Consider the following 19,829-nt stretch of genomic DNA (forward strand, 5'->3'; position numbering starts at 1 on the left):
ACTGCTGGATTTTTTCCCTGCAACCACAGTCTCCTCTGCTTTCTTCCTAGAATTTCCTCTTGTACCTCTCTCTTCCACTGTTCACAACCTTTCTCCATCTATCTTCCATTTCCTATGAAGTCTCTCCCTTCCTTTCTGTTTCACAATCAGCCATTTCCTTTTCCTACCTTCCCCTCCCCTTTTTTCCTTCTCTTGAGGACTTTCCTCATATGTTGAATTCCACTTATCTTGACTTCTCCAAGAAAGAGTAATTTTATTCTCTGCTTTGTCTTTTCTCTCCCTTCTCCTCATTTTGCATCCCTCATACTCAGGTTTTCAAGGTGGCATCTCTTCCTTCATCCTCCTGGTGCAGGTGATGGGCAGAGGAGGTATGACAGCTGCCTAGCATGTGGTTGTGAACACATAGGTCATTTAAGTGATAGGGATGAAGCACTCCAAATTATTCTATCTTCACCATGTTTGAATTTGCCTCTTGCTGAAAGCATGACCTCCTTCAGAAAGGACTCAGTTCCATTCTGTCTCCCAAGTGTTTACCAGTAGAAACTCCTGAGGCATTTGATGACTCTTGAGAAATCACGTGGCATTGTTATGTTTGACAAGATACGGATTTTTCAGACAAACTTTTCATGCTTCCTTTCCTTTAGAAAATCTTCATGCAGTGTGAGGGTAAGAAACAGGGTGATACTGTGTTTCACTCTTCTACCCTCCAACCCAAATGCTTTTTGGTACGAGTTCTTGCTGTAGTCTCACAAATCTTCTTGTGATTCTGCTGTGTGCTTCTTTTTGAAAACCATGGCTGCTGCCATTTCTATCCTGTGTGCTGTTTGCTTTGCTGCCACGTGCTGTGTCTGGTTTTATTCAGTCTTAACACCTACTACTTGAGAAACAGCTTTGTCAATTTTATGGTGTGCAGCCCTGCAGAGTATTACTACTTGTGACTTTCAGCAGTATGCGGTATAACATTTACCCTTTTCCCAAAATTTCCGTATGTCTCGTACATCTATTACTGAAAACCGTTACTGACATTTCTGAATTGGAATGTGTGGCTCTAGGGAGAGTATTTCCTCTTTTACATTTAGCCAGCTAAATCATCAGCCCAACAAGCTATCAGCTCAACAAGCCCTTGTAGAGAGGCTCTTCTTGTCTCTCCTCCTCTTTCCTTTTCATCAGTTATGAGTATTTTCTCACCTCTTTCTATGCTTTTAGCTTAATCTTATTTTTCATTGATGCTGTCAGTCAAAATTGATGGAATATTTAATTTGAGGAGTTTGTAATTTATGTACTGTACTATAATTGCGTATAATTATTTAAAAATGTAATTATTCTCTTGCACCCTGTTGTTCTTTATGACCAAGTAAGGCTAAGTGTCATCCAGACCTATCTTATTGTGCATTGCACTTGAAACTGAATTTTTGACCAATTAGCATTGCCTTGCCTTTATTCATGCTAGCAGTAGGAATTTTTGGTGTTAGTATTGGTCACATAGTAAAATCTCTTCTGGTAGCATTGCTACGAAGTAATGAAGGCATAAAAACCCTTTTGATGTGAAGACCTAGGAGTCAGAACTGGGATCTGATCCTGAAACTGGGTGTGATTAATTCTTACTTAACTAAAAATACTGACTTCAATTACGACCAGTGAGTCCAAGCACAGAATGGTAATTGTTCTGACACGGAAAAGCTGACAGTGTTTTTAGAACTATTTTTATTGATGTATTTTAAAATCTCACTTATTCCAGTCCTTCCCCTTTTCTTTTTTCCTGCACAAAAATAATCCATCAACTGTTTCTGGCTGGTATTTGTAAAGTAAAAGTTGTGTTCCTTTGAAGCTGAAACATCATGTCCATGGTTTCACTATCTATGTATAAAATATAGTTAGATATGAATAAAAATTTTAGCCACTAACCCTTTGATTTTCATATCTGTTTTTCTGTAAAGTATCGTAGGAATTTTATAATCCTCAAACAGTTTAAGTACCATATTGGAATCCGATGTTTTGATGGTGAAGGATGTATTTGCAGAGGTACACAAAGGATAATTAAATAAAAGAATATTTAGATAAAGACTGCTTTATATTAGAAAAGACTCATTGGAGCATGGTGACTTGCTGGTTGAGCCCTTTCATGAAGCCCTTATGGAACAGCCTCTGGGTTAATGGGAAAACTTAACTATATTGTCTGCATTTTATATTTATATAAAACCAGAAGGTTTCATTTCCTCTAATTTTGGAATGCCATTTTTTAGTTTCTTTTTTCTTGAGGAATAGAGGGAGATGTAAAAAATCTGAGCAGAGTACTACCATTCTTGTTTCCAAGGAAGAACAAGTAATGAGTAACAATTTACAATGTAGTAACACAGTCTAAAGGGCCAAGTGATAAATTAATGGAAACGGGTTCTTGTATACAGTTTTGGAGACTAAGCACATTTGATTGAATTGTTTCACAACTAGTGTGCCTAATTATTGTGTCTGCCACATTCATCTATTTAAATAATTCCCAACTTTTGGATTGCTGCCTGGAGTATTACTGCAGTACGTGTTTCAACTGGTTATTCCCCTATCACGTGTAACTTCACAAAGGAGGATGATTTTTATTTTTTTTTTTTAAGAGTGAACTTTGGCTGTATGTTTATAATATCTGATAAAAAGGGACTGTAGGTTTCATAATGTTGATTTGAATGAGTTGCATGTGAACTAATGCTGTATTTGTTTTGTCAGGTCAGTGACTTAAAAAGTGCCTTTGCCAAGTCACTTTTATGAGCGAGGACTGCTACGCCTGTGTTCTCAAAATCCGGTCTTTGCCAGCCAGACATTGCCTTCACCTTACACCTGGCAGAAGATACCTCAGCTGTCTCCATTTGCCAATTAGTTGATGGGAAACTGAAAGCAGAAAAAGGATTATTATTATTATTCCTGGGACATGAACAAATGACTGCATTGCTTTTCTTGTGTGATCAATACTGGCAAGCAAGCATCAGAGGACTGCTATTCTATCAAGGAGTGCCATTGCATTGATGGACCTTGGCTTAAAACCAGTGCATCCGTGATTACAATCAACAAACCCACGTGTTTTACAGACAGAAATGCAACTGAGCATGTGTTTTCCCAGCCAAAAGTCTACAAGCGGGACTTAATGATTGATGAGTGACTGCTTGCTGATAAACTTTCTCTGCTTGTTCTTCTTTGTGTGTGTTGGACGTTGTTAATCGTCCCCCACTGCTTGTTTTTTTTAACTTTCTTTTCCATTAGAATTGAAGTTTTTTTTTTTTCTGACTTCCTTCTCCCTCCCCCTGCCCCCCGCCCCCCTTCCTTTGTCATTAGTTTTGGAAATTTCTTCAGCATAATTCACCTGACAGCAACTTACAAGTTCAAAATCAGCTCCTCATCATGGCTTTGAATGTTGCTCCCGTAAGAGACACAAAATGGCTGACATTAGAAGTGTGCAGGCAGTTTCAGAGGGGAACTTGTTCACGCTCTGATGAAGAATGCAAATTTGCACACCCCCCCAAAAGTTGCCAGGTTGAAAATGGAAGAGTTATTGCCTGCTTTGATTCCTTAAAGGTAAGAAAAAGAAGCTGCATGTGTAGTGAAAATGCTACTACATCATAGTGAAAGTAAAATGGGAAATGATGTATGATTCGTTCTTGGTAAGATGTATATTGAAACAAATGTTGTTTATCATAATGTTTGTTTACTGAAGCTTTTAAGATTTCTTTCTAAGATTTTTTTTTTCTTTCAAATGTCACTATGTTGTTTACAAAAATTGCATGTGACTGTGGGATACAGAATTGGTTGCAGCTGGTAGGACAATTGTATCCTCCTGAGTACATTTTATGAATTATAATTGTTTCCTGGTAAATGAAAATACACAGTGGCACAATACTATGCCATTCCCAGAGTCCTAAAGAAACAAATCATATGGAAAGAGTGCAGATTTTTTTCATTTACATCAACATAAGTGAGAAAAGTCTATCCATAAGTTCAGATTTGACACAAGGGTTGTTTACTCTTGGTATCCGGGACTCAGGTAAATTAATAGTATTGGTAATTACATGTATGAATAGTGCAGATAGGAACATAAGTTTAGGAGGAGCAAAGGGATTATTTTCTTTGGAGGATTTTTAGCAATTATATTGTTAGGGCATTAGCTTCTGACTTCCTAATGACACCAGGCATGCTTTAGAAAACTATTTTAAAAAGTTCTGTGAAAACAGTTCATGTACTGCATAAAAGAAGATTAATGACCTCCTGGGATTTGAGGAGTACACAGTGTTTTCCATGATGATATATTTGTGTTCTCATGTCAACAGAAGGAAAAAGCTTGTTTCATATAAATAATTGAAGGATAGAATTGAGAATTTCAGATTTCATTTTGGAAGTTTTACTTATGGTTTTATCTTCTGGGCATGGGAGAATGTCTGGGCTTGTTATTTTAGCTCTGAGGATCAAAATTTCAGCTACCAACAACTTTTTTACTGTGAAAATATCGATCTGAAAGATAAGAAAAGTCAGGGTGGTTTATTTCCATTATAACTTTTTTTTTATGCAATGCAAGATATTGTATTAGGCATCTAGCTTTTGTTTTTTCTCCTTTTTAGTTTTCTTTTGAATATTTAGAAGACAGTATCTCAGGGGAAATGTTTATGAGGTGGTTATATTTTGTATATCTATGCTGTAAGCCAGAAGAGCACCTTTGGAGTCATGGCAGTATGTCATAGAGGTCTATTAATGACCTTAATCCATGGATTACTGCACGATAAACTGTAACAGCTTCTTTGGAGATGTTCTTCTATATTGGTTATCTGCCAGTGGGATTTTTCTTTTTTAAGAAGCAGACTAATGTCTGCAGCAAGTGGGCGATACTCTGATTTTACAAAAAAAAAAGCAGGTCAGTGGAAGGGGGTTTTTATGTACTATTTTTATGTGTTGTAAAGTCTTGGGTCCATGGCTGGGAGGCTGGAGATAAGCAGCAGGACTTGGTTGGCCCTGGGCTGGCAGGACAGTGGCTCTGCAGTGAAGGAGGTGCTGCTGCTGCATCATCCTGGCCAAAGCAGTGATGCACCTGTCCTTGGTCCCTGAGGACAGCATCACTCTCCCTGGTAGTACTGGGCAGTCACAGTGGAGTTGCCAGCTATTCAAGCTGGAGACTTTTGTTCAGGGGTGGTTATTGTCTGCAAAGAAAAACTGGAGTCACAAACTAAGCTAATAATACCATGAAGAGAAATCCTGAGAGATCACAGTGGATAATTTACTGACAACCAGCATCATTGCTCAGTGGAGAGAAATCCAAAACCCTGTAAAAAAATGTAGTTAAAGCAAGTAGCTGTGTTTTCACCTAGTGTGGGAGGACATCTTTCCTGAAGGGTCAGCCCATTCCAGCCCAGCTCTGGTGGCTGAAGTGGTACTGCTCCGTCCCACTGCCCATCATCACCCTCTTTCATGCAGAAGAGAGCATGACCTGTGCCTTCCATTTTGCATCTTCTAGTTGAGTCTAATGGGTTAAATTGCTGGGAAAGATGGGATTATAGCAGGAATTCAGATTGTGGCCTGAAGCAGCAGAGGTGGAGGCACAGGTTTCTTCCCACCAGCTCTGCTACGGGTTGAGGGAAATTTAACAGTGGGATGACAGTGTGTTCAACTGCAGCTCCTTGGCTCTGAGCATGAGTTGGAGTTGTGCATTTCCATCTGTTACCTGATCCTGATGTGCACAGGAAACTGTTTGGAACCATTGCGGGTGCACGGCTCTGGGCTGTGCTGCCTGGTGCCCTCACAGTCATTATCTCAGTTACTCAGAAGAGTGCTTGTAAATTGACATTCCCGCAGCAAGAATGTGTGTGCTTGGTTAGGTCAGTTTGCTCATATTGCTGGCTGAGGGACTTTAGGTTAGTCACATAAAACTATTTAATATGTAGCTTTTGGAAGTACTGGTGCTAATCATAGTTTCAGAATAAGGCTTTGGCACTCAACAAGTGGGATGACTTTTCATGTAAATGAACGAGAGGAATAGTCTAGAATTATAGATAAAATCAGAATTTAATTTAAGAAAAACAAGACCTATTTTCCTTGCTGAACATTGAACCACAGTTTAATGCAGGCAATTATTTAGCATTTATTTACATAGCATCTAAAGCTCTGGAGAGTTAGTCTTTTAACTGTCTTGGTTTGGTATACCTGCTGTAAAAATAAATTATGCTGAGTCTCTGGATAAACATCTTTCTACCCAGAAAAGACAATTTTCTTTTTTTTTAGTCTGTGCTGGAGTTATGTTACATTTACGTGATGCCTGGTAGTTACAGCTGCTCCCTTAGAAGTCAGTCAAACACAAGATACAGGATTCTGAGGCAGACTTTCTTTACACACTGATTGATCAAAAGAGTCCCTGTTCTGGATAGGAACATATGCTCCCCTGCATGCCATCTTCTTTCCAGATTTCCAGGGCAGACAAGGGAGCATGCTATCAGTATCTGCCAGCTGGATCAGACTGCCAGAGCCCCACTAGGAAGCTGCAGGAGAGAGTCCAGTGGAAGGTCACAAAGATGATGAAGAGACTGAAGTATCCCTCTCATAATGAAAGTCTCAGAGAACTGGGACTGTTCAGCCTGGAGAAGGCTCAGGGGAATCCCATCCATGTATATAAATACCTGCAGGGAGGGTGCAAAGAGGACAGAGCCAGGCTCTGCTCAGGGATGTTTAGTGACAGGGCTGGAGGCAATGAGCACAACCTGAAACACAAGAGTTACCTCTCAACATCAGGGAACACTTTTTCACTGTAAGCACTGGCACAGGTTGCCCAGAGAGGTTGGGAATCTCCATTCTTGGAGATCCTCAAAAACTGTGAAAGATACAGTTCTTGGGCAGTTCTCCCTAGGTGACCCTGCTTGAGCAGGGGGTTAGACCAGATGAACATCCAGAAGACCTTTTCAACCTCAACTGTGGGACCAGAAGCACCTTCACACAGACTTTCTCATAGTTTTAGGATTTTCCTCAGCTACCAAAAGCTGGCTTTGGGACCAAAGGATGTAATCCCAGCCAGGGACACTTGCCTCTATGTCATACCATGTCCTCCTTTGTGTTCCCACTGCTGTCTTTGTGATTGTGCAATGTACCAGGTTGGAAACAGAAGTTGTTGCTGTAGTTGCTGCAGAAGAGAAAAAGGCTATGTGGCACCAGCAGAGCACTGGATCCCTTCTGCCAGTGACAGTGCTGTGGGCTTAGGCTGGCCTTCTGGAGTAACATAATTGCATCATTATCCAAATTTTCCTGTATTAAAGAAGTATATTTGTAATTCCGGTGGTACCAAGTAAAAGGTCAACAAAATTTAATGGACCTTGTTTACTTTTAACTGGGAAGGCATTTTTGGCTTCCAATACCTATCCTTGCAATACTTGACTTTAAACCCTGCGAAAGTTGCAACAGCAACCCATTGGACTGATGACAGCTTTGAGGAGCCAAAATGCTCACTGTGGAAGACTGTCTGGGCTCTGAATATCCTTCGTCTGTGAGATGCTCCAGGCTAGACAGAAATAGCTAAAGACTAATGAGTCTGGGTCAGATTCAGGCCAGAAACCTGCTGGTTTCAAGCCAGGTTCTGCTGTATGGGCTTCTGAGAGGCAGCTCAGCATTTGTTTCTCCCTCTTTGCTGAAGGACAGAGTCTGCTCTGTCCTGAGCAGGACATTTGTGGGGTTTTAGGAGAATGCATCACCCCTGTGCACCCCATGGATGGTGGATGTAGCAGTTGGACAGATGTGTGCCTGTTACATGGCCACAATGGTGCTGCCAGCAATGAGGCTCCAGCCAGCAGAAGCCCCACATGACTGGATCGCCAGTGTGGTCACTCAAACACACCCAAAACTGTACTTGGCAAGTGACCTTGGTGAGCTTAATTGTGAGGATGAAAGTGTCTCCAGGCTAGTCTGGTTCACTGTGCTGGAGGTGAATGAAGGGGACCTTTCCTGGCAGGGCCCTGAGCCCTGATGGTGGGTGGGAAGATAAAGAGTGGTGAGGAAGTGCTGCCAGAGCCTCGTCTGCTGCCGTAACCATCATGAAACTTTTTTGGAGCCCTTACAGGCTCCCCTTTGGATGCCTTTGGAGGGTCTGTGAAGTGAAGTGACCTGTCTAACATAAAAGTTTGAATTTCAGAAACTACTTCATTTATTATTTTATACTTCTCCCTGGGTTAAAGTAGCTTGATTTAAAATTTAATAACGTAGATATATAACACTTAATATATCATATTTCAATCCCTCCAAGTTGGACACTATAAGCAAGTCTGTTTTCAAGGCTTTCTTGCCCTGTTAGTAGTAAAGAACAAAATACTTTCAAAGGAATGCCAATATATAATCTAATGTGTAAGGACAAGGGCATGCAACACTTTGCTGTATTTGAATTGGAATAATTAAAAAAAAACCACATTAAAATGAATGATGATATTTAGGAGTGGGAAAAAGGGAGAGTTTGGCAGATAAGAAAATACAATCATGTGCGTTTTGCTTAGAGTTAACTCTTACGTTTGCAGGCAAATCTGAATTTTCAGTCCTGGTGTCATTTCTTGACTCAGATCTATACCCTTTCTTGCAGGTCAGCTACTAGAAGGATATGTTGTCTAAGTTAATACAGATAACAGGTGGTATCTTGAAGATACTGTTGTTGCAACTTTTGTGGTGGTAACAAGGAAGCAAAAGCTTCTCTAGGGCTCCAGATAGCTTTTCCAGTTTTTCATTAGTGCCTAAACACTTCAAACTCTTCTATTTACTGAGCCAGCAGACTACTGTGAACTGGTCATCTGCATTTTCATTAAAGCCTTTTAAGAATATGTCTATCTGGTCTCATTTGGCATCACAGAATAAAAAAGTAACTGAACGCTGTGCACAGACGTGTGCTAACTTTGCTTAAGTTAAAAGGTTACTGGAAAAAAGAAAAGAAATTTTAGGGACATCCACTCTGTTGAAAGATCTGGAACTGAAAATAATCTTCTTAATATGGCCTCAGCTTTATTCAGGAAAAAAGGCAGGGGAAAGGCTTTATAAAGTGAGCAGGGTGTTTTTACGAGAATGAGCTCAGAGTTGGGAGGCAATAAGTAGTCATTTGTCTTCCTGTAATTCTTTTGTGGGTCTCTAAATGTTTTACAAATGTCAGGCACCCAGGATCATTTCACAATTTGAAATAAGTAGTACCTGCTCACATTTGGCAGGTGAACCATTCTGAACAGACTATAGACAATCATGGAAAGGGGATTTTAGCTAGGTTTGTCTATAGCAGAAAGCATTTAAATGAGTGTTTATAGTGTCCTAGCTGGCTGAAATTTTGTCCATCACTTGGTTATATGGTGTGACAGAGTTCAAAGACAAGGTGAGTTCAAGGACTTTGCCCACAGCGGGTGGGAAAGAATGACTGAAATGGGCAAAGTAATTTCTCTTGGGCAACAGACTGGCTTATACCTCCTGGGCCTGTGAATTTTGCCTACTTTGCTTCACAGTGACCCAGTTTCAGCAGGATGTTAGGGAATAAGCTGCTCTTTTGAGTAGTTGTGGGCTCTGGGGATGTGGAACTTGCAGGGTGTAACTTTTCAGATGGAGGATACAGAATCCAGGTCTCATTCTTCCTGCAGAACAACTTTGGTACATACTTCCTTTTTCACCCACCTCTGTTTTTTCTTGTAAAATGTTCAATAATCTCTGCATAGTCTGAGAACACTACCTGGCAGAAGTTTTCATGTGTTTGAGTTACTGCAAAGTGTGGGCTTGAAGAGAAAGTGCCAATCAAGGCCAGTTTTAGATAACTATTAACTCTGTGGAATTAATTCTGATTGAATTAACTCTGTAAGCTCCCTCTGTGTTCAGAATATCAATGGCCACCCTGGGGCCGATCAAAGCCCCATTTGGCCCAGTGACCAAGTATTGGGTAGTGGATGTCTTTGGAAGTGATGTGTAAACATACAGTGGCTTCCTGGAGTGCTGTGCTGGCTCCCAGGGATGTGCTTCCCAGGGACACAGAGAGCCAGACATGGTGTGCTTGTACCTAATAACTCTCAGTCACCATCTTTCCGCTGATTTGTCCTGCTCTTTAACCATGCTCACATTCAGCATGTACAGCAACCACCTCCACAACTTCATTACGTAGAGCATGGAAACCAACTTTTGTTGTTCTTTTCAAATCTTCCCATCTCCTGGGTGTTGTGCTGGAAAACAGAAGAGATTCTCCTCTGAATTGTCCTAAGGATGAAACTGGGTGAGTTTTTTCCACTGACTTCATTCTGGAAGGGGCATGTTTCTCCCTGGTGAGTTCAAAGGAAGCCATATGAGAGAAGGTTTTTAATCTGCTTTGTGAAAATGCTGTTCTCAGGATGGGTACAATTCTCAAAGGCCCTGCTTTCTTCAGGTTATGGCAATTTTTGCACTCTGAATAAAGTGCTGCATCGAATTATGCCATTCTATTTCCTGAGACTATATTTAATCTTATACCCAATCCATGCAACTGTGAGCAGCTGCTAAAAAGAGGTGGTTACATCTGGGCCTATCACAGCTAGCTCCCCATTTTTATCTCTGTTCAGGTGGTCATGCAGCCATGCAACTTGATTCGATTCAAAGGAAAGGGAAGAACTGCGTTAAATAAAAGTGGAAACTACAAATTTGGGCAGCACCATCTTGCATAAATTGAGGTAAAAGAGGTTTAAAAATGGATAAGCTTTTTTTGAAGACCTTTCCTTTATCTCTGAGCTTAGAGACTCTTAGTATTCCTTGTTTATTTTATCACCTGTCCTTGTTTGTCTTTTGATAAAAACTCTGTGTTCCCCTGTAGTCCTCAGCAGGCACAAGTTCCTTTAATACTTCCTTTTTCCTGTTTGTCTCCCTCATATCTATTCATGCAGCTGTTTCCATGACACCTCTTCTGGCTTCTAAGGGTTAAAAGGAAGGTAAAATTATAAACCAAGTAGCTCAACTGCTGAGCTGATGCCCTTAAAAATTCATGAGTTTGACTTAAATCAGTAAAGGGAGAAATTGCAATAAACCCTTAGCTGTTGTATTACATGGTGTTTAGCTTTTAAATTTTTTTTTAGATCTTACTTTTAAAAAAGGATGTTGATCACTGCAGAGGGCACCATGTTCCTTGCTAGGGTTTGTCTCTCTGCTGAGAGGAACATTTCTGATTTATCTCAGAAGAAAGTGTGGAGGCACAACTCATCCCAACCACCTGTGGTGCTTAACCTGCAGGAGCCCCGGTGAACTGCCAGGGCTAAGCCAAGGGCTGGCCTCTGTGGTAGAGGGCTACTAGCCATCAAGTCAGCCCAGAGGAGCTAGTCTTAACCTGCTGCCCATATCTCTGCCTTCAGACCGAGGCTGTGAAGAGCAGAGAAGTTGAACTAGTTCATTACATAGTTAATTACATAGCCTGCTACAAAAGTTGTGTGTCTCCTTCAAGGCCCTGTTTTGTTTCCTCATTTGTCTTTCTCAGCAGCAGCACCAAGAACACAAAGCTGTCCTGGTTGTCACTGCTATCACCTGCCACCACCTGACCTGCCAGATTTTAAAACTGTGCACCTTGCTATAACTTAAGTTCCATTTTCAAAGGACAATGCCGTTGGGTACGGAGTTACCCAGGCCTTCTTTCCTTCTGCAGTCACGGGCAGCCCCTCTTCCCAGTGATGAGGTTCAGTGGCAAAGCCTCCCTGTGGACAGAGCAGGTTCTTGTCACCAGCAGATGTGTCACAACAGCCTGTTGTCCTCTGGCCTGTTAGGGCCACTGATGAGAGCAAGGGGGTGTTACCAGTGCAGTTTCCAGATGTGAACAAGGGGGTGTTACCAGTGCAGTTTCCAGATGTGAACAAGGGGGGTTACCAGTGCAGTTTCCAGATGTGAACAAGGGGGTGTTACCAGTGCAGTTTCCATGGCTTGTTTTAGTGTGTTAGAGCTGCCTGAGCAGCTCACCTGGCCTGGAGATGAGGATAAGCACAAGAAGCACAAATGGTTGAAAGCAAAAGCAGTTAAAGAACAGTCACTGAGGGAGGTAGTACAAATCTGTCATCTTCAGCTTACTGAACTGTGTTGTCCTGAAGGACCAAAGGAGTATGTAGTAGTTCCTGGGCAGTGGTCTTGCTGGGTTGAGCTAACTCTTACAGTTTCCTGTTTCCAGAAGAGACTTGCAAAGAGCATTTCCAGATACTGTGCCATACCCCTTCACATCAGATGCAGCTGACTCAGTTATCAGTCTAAATCTTATTAGGTGAAGAAGAGCAGCAAGGCAGATTAGTTATGGCCACAGGAAACCTTGTATGAAAGGGCATGGTGTTTGCCAGATGTTCTTCAGATTTTCAGGCACTCTGGGGTGCTTCATATACCCATCAATTCACTTTGTTGCTGCACAGATCTGTGCTGCTGCACAGATCCATGCTCCCCTAAGCCTTATAATAACCAGTTTGTGGGTGTAGTGAAGGCAAAATTCAATCAGAGTCTCTGACTCATCCCATCACTAGGATTTTGAACACAAGAGCAATTGCTCACTGCCCACTCCTCCCCCACACTCCCTATTAACTCAGGTCACTCACTGTTCCCACAGGCTTGCTCTCTCCAGGTCTTCCCACCTACTCCTTTATTTTTCTGGCAGGTGGTTCCTCTTTCATTCCAGGTGTTTTTTTTTACCTTGGCCTTGTATACGTAGCTTTTGCTCAGCTCGGGTGTCAGCTGTTCTTCCCAAGCTGTTATACTTTGCATCATAAAATACAAAAGACAAGGTTGTGCTTGTCTGATGGAAAAGCCTACCAGACACAAGACCTGTATTCCTATTGGTCCAGTTCATCCCCAGCATTGGAAAGATATTTTAAATCTAAAAATCAACACAACAAGAATTGGGGAGTTTATTTGCAAGTCTGCTTGACAACTGTGCCCTCTCCCAACTCGTTACCTCCTCATATGAGGATTGGCACCTTTTTTTTGAGGAGATGAACTTCATTGGAAACCTGTTGTAATAAAAGGAAAACTGTTGTGGTTTTGGAGATCTTGGAACATAACTGAAAGCCTGCTGTGAAGTATAAATTCCACAACTGAAATGCAAAAGGCAATTAGAATGTTCCCTTTTCTGTGATCCTGATGTTTGTCTTGTGGCCGTGGGCATGGTGTGCCACCCAGTATTAGACTCCTGCAAGGTCTTGACCGCAATAAAAAAGAAATTAATAATGGTGAAAATAAACTGTCATCTCATCTGCTTTGTTAATGAGTTGTGTTACAAGGTGATGTGAGCAATGCCTCAAGAGTAAGAAAGCCCTAATTCTTGGAAAGATCAAATCATCAAGCAGTAAAGACAAATAACTAGAGAATCAGTGGAGTACTGCATTTGAAAAACATGAGGGGTGTAGCAGCTGTGGTGCAAACCCTGGTGTATACTTGCTGGCTCAGGGGCCCAAGAGAGGTGTCCTGCTCCCTGTGGGCTGCTGTCACCCTTCAAGCTCACACACTGCTCCACAGCACGGCACTGATGCCATGCTCCTGACTGACAGGTGACCTGCTGCAGTCACTGCACTGTGGATTTTCCCATTCTCGTGAGGTAGTATAAGTTCTCAGCCCTTGCTTCCTCGCAGGACTTCTTGGCTTGAGTGAGAGGAAATCTATAGTGGTGCAGTGTCATGGCAGCTGCAGGGATGGCCTGGCCTAGCAGCCTGCCAGGTGTGCTGCTCCACCTCACCTGCATGTCCAATAGGCCAGGCAACTTTTAAACTTTGTAAAAACCCAGTTTATTTACTCTAGTTTGAAATTCAGTTTGGGCCCTGAACATTCCACAGTGAAGCTGTGCCTCTGACTGAATGGGTTTGTTTACCATCTTGGATGTTGTCAGGAGAGGAGCTTACCCAGTTCAGGTTGGTGGCACCTGTACAGATACACAGTGGCCATAAGAACTGCCTGGCTGTGATTCAAAGCCTGCTGAGACCTTCTCTGTTGGTTCACAGTGAGCCATGAAATAAAATCCAGTACATCAGACATCAGTCTAAGCCCCACTGGCTGTTATCAAACAGGCCCCTAGCCTTCAGCTGAGTAAAACACATAACAAAAGCCAACTTTTTAAGCTAGATGTAATATGTGAAGGTCAGGAGATGTATTGTGATTGTTTATTTCAATAAACAATAAACCTTGGGGTTTATTTCAAGAATCATTTGCTAGATTAGGCCATCACTTTAAAATTAATATATATTTAGTTGTTGGGGATAAGATGTGAGTCTTTGGTCTTGATTGAGTTGCCCTTTCAGAGGCATCTGATTCTATATGAGATGCCCTGGATACTCTTCATGGCTTTTCAGTGGTTTGTCAGAGAAAAGTGTTGCTTTTGTTGGCACCATTCAACAGTCCAGGATATGCCAGGGTGCTCCAAGTGGTCCTGCTGACTTCTCTGTGGTAACAGAGTGAAGCCCTTCTTAAGAGGCAGTGTTACCTCTTTTACTAACTGGAAAATCTGGTGTGAACTGCTTTGAGTAAAAAGGTGGACAGTGCTTTTGCCATAGTGATGACCTGGCTAAGAAAAAAACTGGGATATAGACCAGATTAAAAAAAAACTGTCTTCTGTAGCAGAAGAATACCCTTGTGGAGACCAGAAAGGGGATGAACTAATGGGTAATTTAGAGTTCACCCTTAGTAACATGAACAGCTAATGTAAATTCATTAGTTTGAAAGAGTTGTGACCCATGTGACTGGGCTCATTTTTTGCTACCTATGAGGAAGGTAAATCTATGAGAAAGAAAATCTCTCTAGGCACAGGAATGTTATGGCAGTGAACTCAGCCTGTTAAAAATGAAAAAGATGGACAATCTTCTGCAAATTTAAATTAAATACCAACCATTATGACTGCCATATGAAAAATTTAAAGCTAGAAACTAAGCAGAACATACATTTCAAAAACATGAAATTTACAACAAGGAAGTCTTGTTCCTCTAAAGTATAATACTCTCTTACTTCATTTGCAGATGTGAACATATGAACATCTGTCAAATGCTATCAAATATGCATGTAGTTTGTTGATTTCAGATACAAAAGAGAAGAATATTTCCTTTTTCAACAGTATCTTAATGGTAATTTTCCTAAACTAGTGGATAATAATGGGTGTCATGAAAATGCAGGCTATTCTCCACATGTATTTTGCCTCACATTGTGCTTCAAAGCACTGGTCATACCATATGTGTCAGCATCACTAAAAATGCAGGCATGGGATTTGCATGTGCAGAGTTGGAGGTATGTGGATATTGCTGTGGAGATACTGTGAGCATCTTATCATGTGAGTAAATTAGTGTTAGTATGAAGGAATATGAGGGTGATACTGTGTTTCATGCTGAATATGTTGATGCTGTTGAAATTCCAACCTGCCACAGTTCTTGGTTTAAATCAATATAAATATTAATTTGCTGCAAAACTCTCATTCCTTCAGTGAGAGCTGTGTTAACTGATTAGTATGCATGAACCAGTTTGTGTTTGAAGTGCAGCAAATTTCTATGAGTCTCCTTCTTTAATTGAACCTTCTGGCTATAATTGGTTTTAGCCTGGATTCTTGAGGAAATGAGGCTTACAGAGTCAGTCTGCTTCTCTTTCTCTCCTCTTCTGCTAACTTGTAAACCCACTGGCCAGTTTCAGCCAAATTTGACAGATCATAGTCTCAACAATAGTAAGGTTCCTGCAAGTTTTTTAGAAACAGGTAGCCTAATACTAGAGTGGAGTAAGAGAGAGAGAGACCCATAAGCCCTCCCACATGGAAGAGGTTCTTAGAGCACGCAGGCAAGAAGAGCTCCTTGAAATTCAGTTAACCACAAAGAAGCCAGGGTTTGGAATTTGCAATCAAATGTGTAAAGCCCCACCTTCATTCGAGCTGATGTTTGCAGCACAGCCCATTTAATGATAGTAATGGTGTTGGGCAGACATGCAGCAAAGGACTGCCTACAGCCATTCCCCCTTACCTTTAGCCTTGGCTTACTTCTTGAGCCTAGTCTTCATGATATTTTCCATATTCAGTCTTTTCAAATAGCAAATTTATCTTGCTGAGTTGTTGGTACTTCCTATGACTCCTATTTCTTCAGGGAGAAGGAAATTTCCACTAGGAATGCAGATTTAGGTCTTAAGGGTGTGCAAGGCAGTGAAAGGCTGCTGTATGATAGGTGGTGAAGGTGACACTCCTTACTAAAGCTGGCTGTTGTATAGACAGCACAACAGAAATTCTGCAGGCAGTAAGGGAAAGCAGGAGAGGATGTAACACTCTAGAGTCTGTGGGGAGTGCTCATCTGGAAAAAGGAGGTTTGTAGTTACCATCCCTGCTGCTAGGTTTCTTCAGGCATTTTTTCTTTAGACAGCCACTTGAAGAAAAAAAAAAAAAGGAATGTCCGGGAAATACAGGTGACTGTGTTTTATGTAAGAACCATATGCTGTTTTGTCCTAAGCTCATAGTGTCTCATTTTGGTTTTGGGGCATCAGCCTTCTAGGGTTGTTCCTGTATCCTGCAGGAGTAAGCTGGTCGTCTGCATCACTCAGGGCTGGCCTAAGAGATGGTTACTCTTACTTTCTTCACCCAGCTTTGACATTGTTGCAGTATGGTTAAGTCCTTCACTGTTGGACCTGTAGACGGTGTTTTAAATGAGTTCTATTCCATTTATCCAGCTTTCTCTAAAGTACCAACAGTACTATAAGCAGATTTTCCCTTATCAGATACTTCAGTATGCCAGCTGTTACAATATATGTAATGTGTTTAACGAGCAAGGGAGTTTATTATTAGGTAATTAAATAAGGCTGTTTTTCTAATTAGTTATTTGCTTTTCAGTCCTGGATGTTGCAAAAAGATCCACTGTGATTTGTGTCATCTGTATCTCAGTGTGCTTTGATTTGCTATAAAGCAGCTGTGCATCTCAGCAATGCACGTGAGAATCGGGGTGTGAAAGTAGCCAGTAAGTTTTTAATGTAACATGAGAAATTTTATCACTGGCTAATTAAGTAGCAACTGAAGGTTAATTAATTCATAATATATTTGTATACATAGCCAAATTCTATCTAGTGAGTCAACTTATTAATACAGATGTGGAAATACCAAATGAAAAAGTAGTGCAATAAGTTAATAAATGTGTAGCATCTTTAGATGCCATAAATAAATGATTGCAAATTGATTTTTGGTTCAGTTCAATGGAAGTTAATTAACTGCTTATACCTAACAGGTTCTGTTGTTTCCAGCGTCCTTGTGATCTCAAGCGGATTTATGGCTTGAAATGGGGTGTGATTCGAGCAGCCCAAAGGAAGAGAGGTTGACACTGGTGAGGGAGCAGGGCCTAGCAGTAGACTCTGATGCTCTCCATCTCTGTGCATACCAGCAGAAGGCCACAGAGAGGACAGCACAGTTTGGAAAACCGTGTTGGTTTTTCAGTGAAATTCCACAGAATACTGCAGACACAGAGAAAGCGGAAAGCTGCAGACAGATGTGCTGCTGTTGCATGTGTTCTCTCTAATTCATTGTTTTCTGACATGATAAAAAACCCAGCAGGTACAGAGAACGGAATACCGGGGTTGTTATGAGGATGTTTAGATGGTAATGCATGTTCTCAGGTTTGGCTGTTTCATTCAGACTGGCTTGGAGAGCAGCGTTATCATATGGAAAAAAAATACTGTGCAACTGTAGACAAAGAAAATGAAAAAAAAAAGCCCTCAAGTGATCTGAACGGAAGGCTGAAACTTTCTGATATGGTATCTGCAGGATTGTTATTAAAATTTAGTTAATTTTTTTTTTTTAGTTTGCATTTTTTATATAAACACTGTGTCTAATTAAAACCCTATTTTAAATAGATAACCATAATTTATCAGTATAAATACAGCAACTTTAGCATGTTTTCCCTTCCCCAAAGAATGTGGAGAGGATGTGCTTAAATTTTACATAATTACAGTTTCCTAAAGGTGATACTTTTTTCTGTTCTCTGTTTAAGGCTCCATTTGTCTGATGATGCAGCATAAACCTCTTAAAAATCTGTGTAACATTTACTGTATTTATAAATCTTAGTTATAATTGGCAATGACTGGCTTTCTCTCATATTAATCTTAAAATTTGTGAGTAGTAAATCAGAAGATACCCATCTTATATTTCAACACACCTCCTTAGCAAAACACCTGAATCTGCCTATTTTGAGCTGAAATAGTCAGTCTTGAGTATACAAGTCATAATAAGCACTTGCGTCATAGATAACCTTGGATATTGGAAGATGTACTTTTAAGCGATGGTTTTTGACATGATATTCTCTTTTATTTGAAGTAAATTGTTTAGCAGCTCTGCCCCTTTGTTTTCCCCTTTGTGAAAGGGATGCAGCTGGGGTTTTTTGGATTTTTTTTTTTACTTACCCCCTATTTTTCTTTCAGAAGTAGGAGAAATTACTAAGCTATTCAAGGTTAGTAAGGAGAGACAATACTTTCTATTACACCTGCTAACATAGCTGGGGAGAAAACAGACCAACTTTTGTATTTACAAGGCTTTCTTTGGGTAATATTTATAGATCATCTTGGAAACACAGAGCATTCATGTCAGTACTCACTTGTTAAAAAAATGAGAGAATTTTTAAATATCTGGAAAAAGCTGCATCTCTGACACAACTTATTGTGTACCTAGAAGTCCATGCAATCATAGCCCACATACATACATATAGATATACAGATGAAATATTTAGTACATGCCTCTCCTCAGCCTGTGTTTAACTCAGTTAAAAAACCCCACCACACTCTGTTTCTCTGTTTGTAAGACAAGCTTTCCTTTTCTTGAGTCATCTCGGTGGCCCTCGCCCATGCCTGCTTCAGATCTAACCCAGCTGATTTGGACACTGGTGACCAGAGGCATGTGTGGCACTCCAAGCAGAGTCGCCACAGGAGAGGAAGAAGCCTTGCTGCCCTTTCCCCAGCAGCCATCATTTGATACATCCCTGGGGCTGTGATTGCCTTTTCCACGGTGTTTTTTCCATGGTGTGTCACACCTGTGTCTCCACCATCAGGCAGTAGCTGATCAAAGCATCCATCATGTTCTCGTCTGCTATGGCCAGCTCCCTCTCCAGGTTATAGCTGCACACCTTCCAGTCTGTGTCTGCACTTATGGGTGGGGCTCATGTCACATCCTGAAATGCTCTGTTCTTTCATGCTGATTCTTGCTCTCTGAATTTCAAGTTTATCATCTTCTGTCATACCCTGATGCTTCTGTCTTCCTGTTCCCAAATAAGCAAGAGTCATCACCACATTTCATTAGCTTAACTGGAGCTTCTGAAAAACACAGATCTAAAAACCACCTGGTGTCCTGGAGATACGAAGTTTAAGAGTATAATCAAAGTAGTTGGTTGATGCATTTGTGACTTCATAGCCCTTTCAGCCTGTGTCCCCATGGATGACTTCTGCAACTGGTCCCATATTCAACTAAGCCAACTGTAAACCTCCAGTTGATTTCATGGGGCACTTCACTGTCCCCACACTTTGTGTACTTTTTAAAGTGCAGCCTGGTTTGCCTGTTTCATGCCTCAATGGTTCTTGTCTCACCCAGGGAATTAAGTGGAGCAGGCTTTCCCTCTGACTGAGGTATTTTTGAAGCTGTATTTATAAATCCATTAATTTTAATTGTTTGGGAGCTCTCATCTGGGATTTCATGATGTGAATCCCTACCAGTAGGCTTCCATGAGGGCCCTTTCACAAGAGAAAAGCCATTGACAATGACAGTCAAGGGTTCTTCAAAATTAGCTGGCCAGTGATGTGCATCAGTATGTACTTACACTCTTTTTTTGAATAGCAAGTAAGTTGCTGGGTTTTTTTCTTGCTCCTGAGGGCTTCTTTAAAAATCAAAAAGAAGAAAGAAGGAAGTCAGT

The 19,829-nt window shown here is 41.0% G+C and overlaps 1 protein-coding gene across 10 annotated transcripts in view; it reads left to right on the plus strand.

Annotated features, from left to right (window-relative positions):
• MBNL2 (muscleblind like splicing regulator 2) overlaps nt 1-19,829 on the plus strand; it is a 106,126-nt gene that overhangs the window by 34,736 nt on the left and 51,561 nt on the right. For all 10 annotated transcript variants that reach the window (XM_021530291.2, XM_021530294.2, XM_021530296.3 and 7 more), the window contains exon 2: nt 2,716-3,558. In XM_021530291.2, the coding sequence (XP_021385966.1) occupies nt 3,385-3,558 (174 nt within the window). In that variant the 5' untranslated portion in view covers nt 2,716-3,384. The remainder of the gene's footprint in view (nt 1-2,715; nt 3,559-19,829) is intronic.

This window comes from Lonchura striata, chromosome 2, assembly GCF_046129695.1.
Source record: "Lonchura striata isolate bLonStr1 chromosome 2, bLonStr1.mat, whole genome shotgun sequence".
NCBI lineage: Eukaryota > Metazoa > Chordata > Aves > Passeriformes > Estrildidae > Lonchura > Lonchura striata.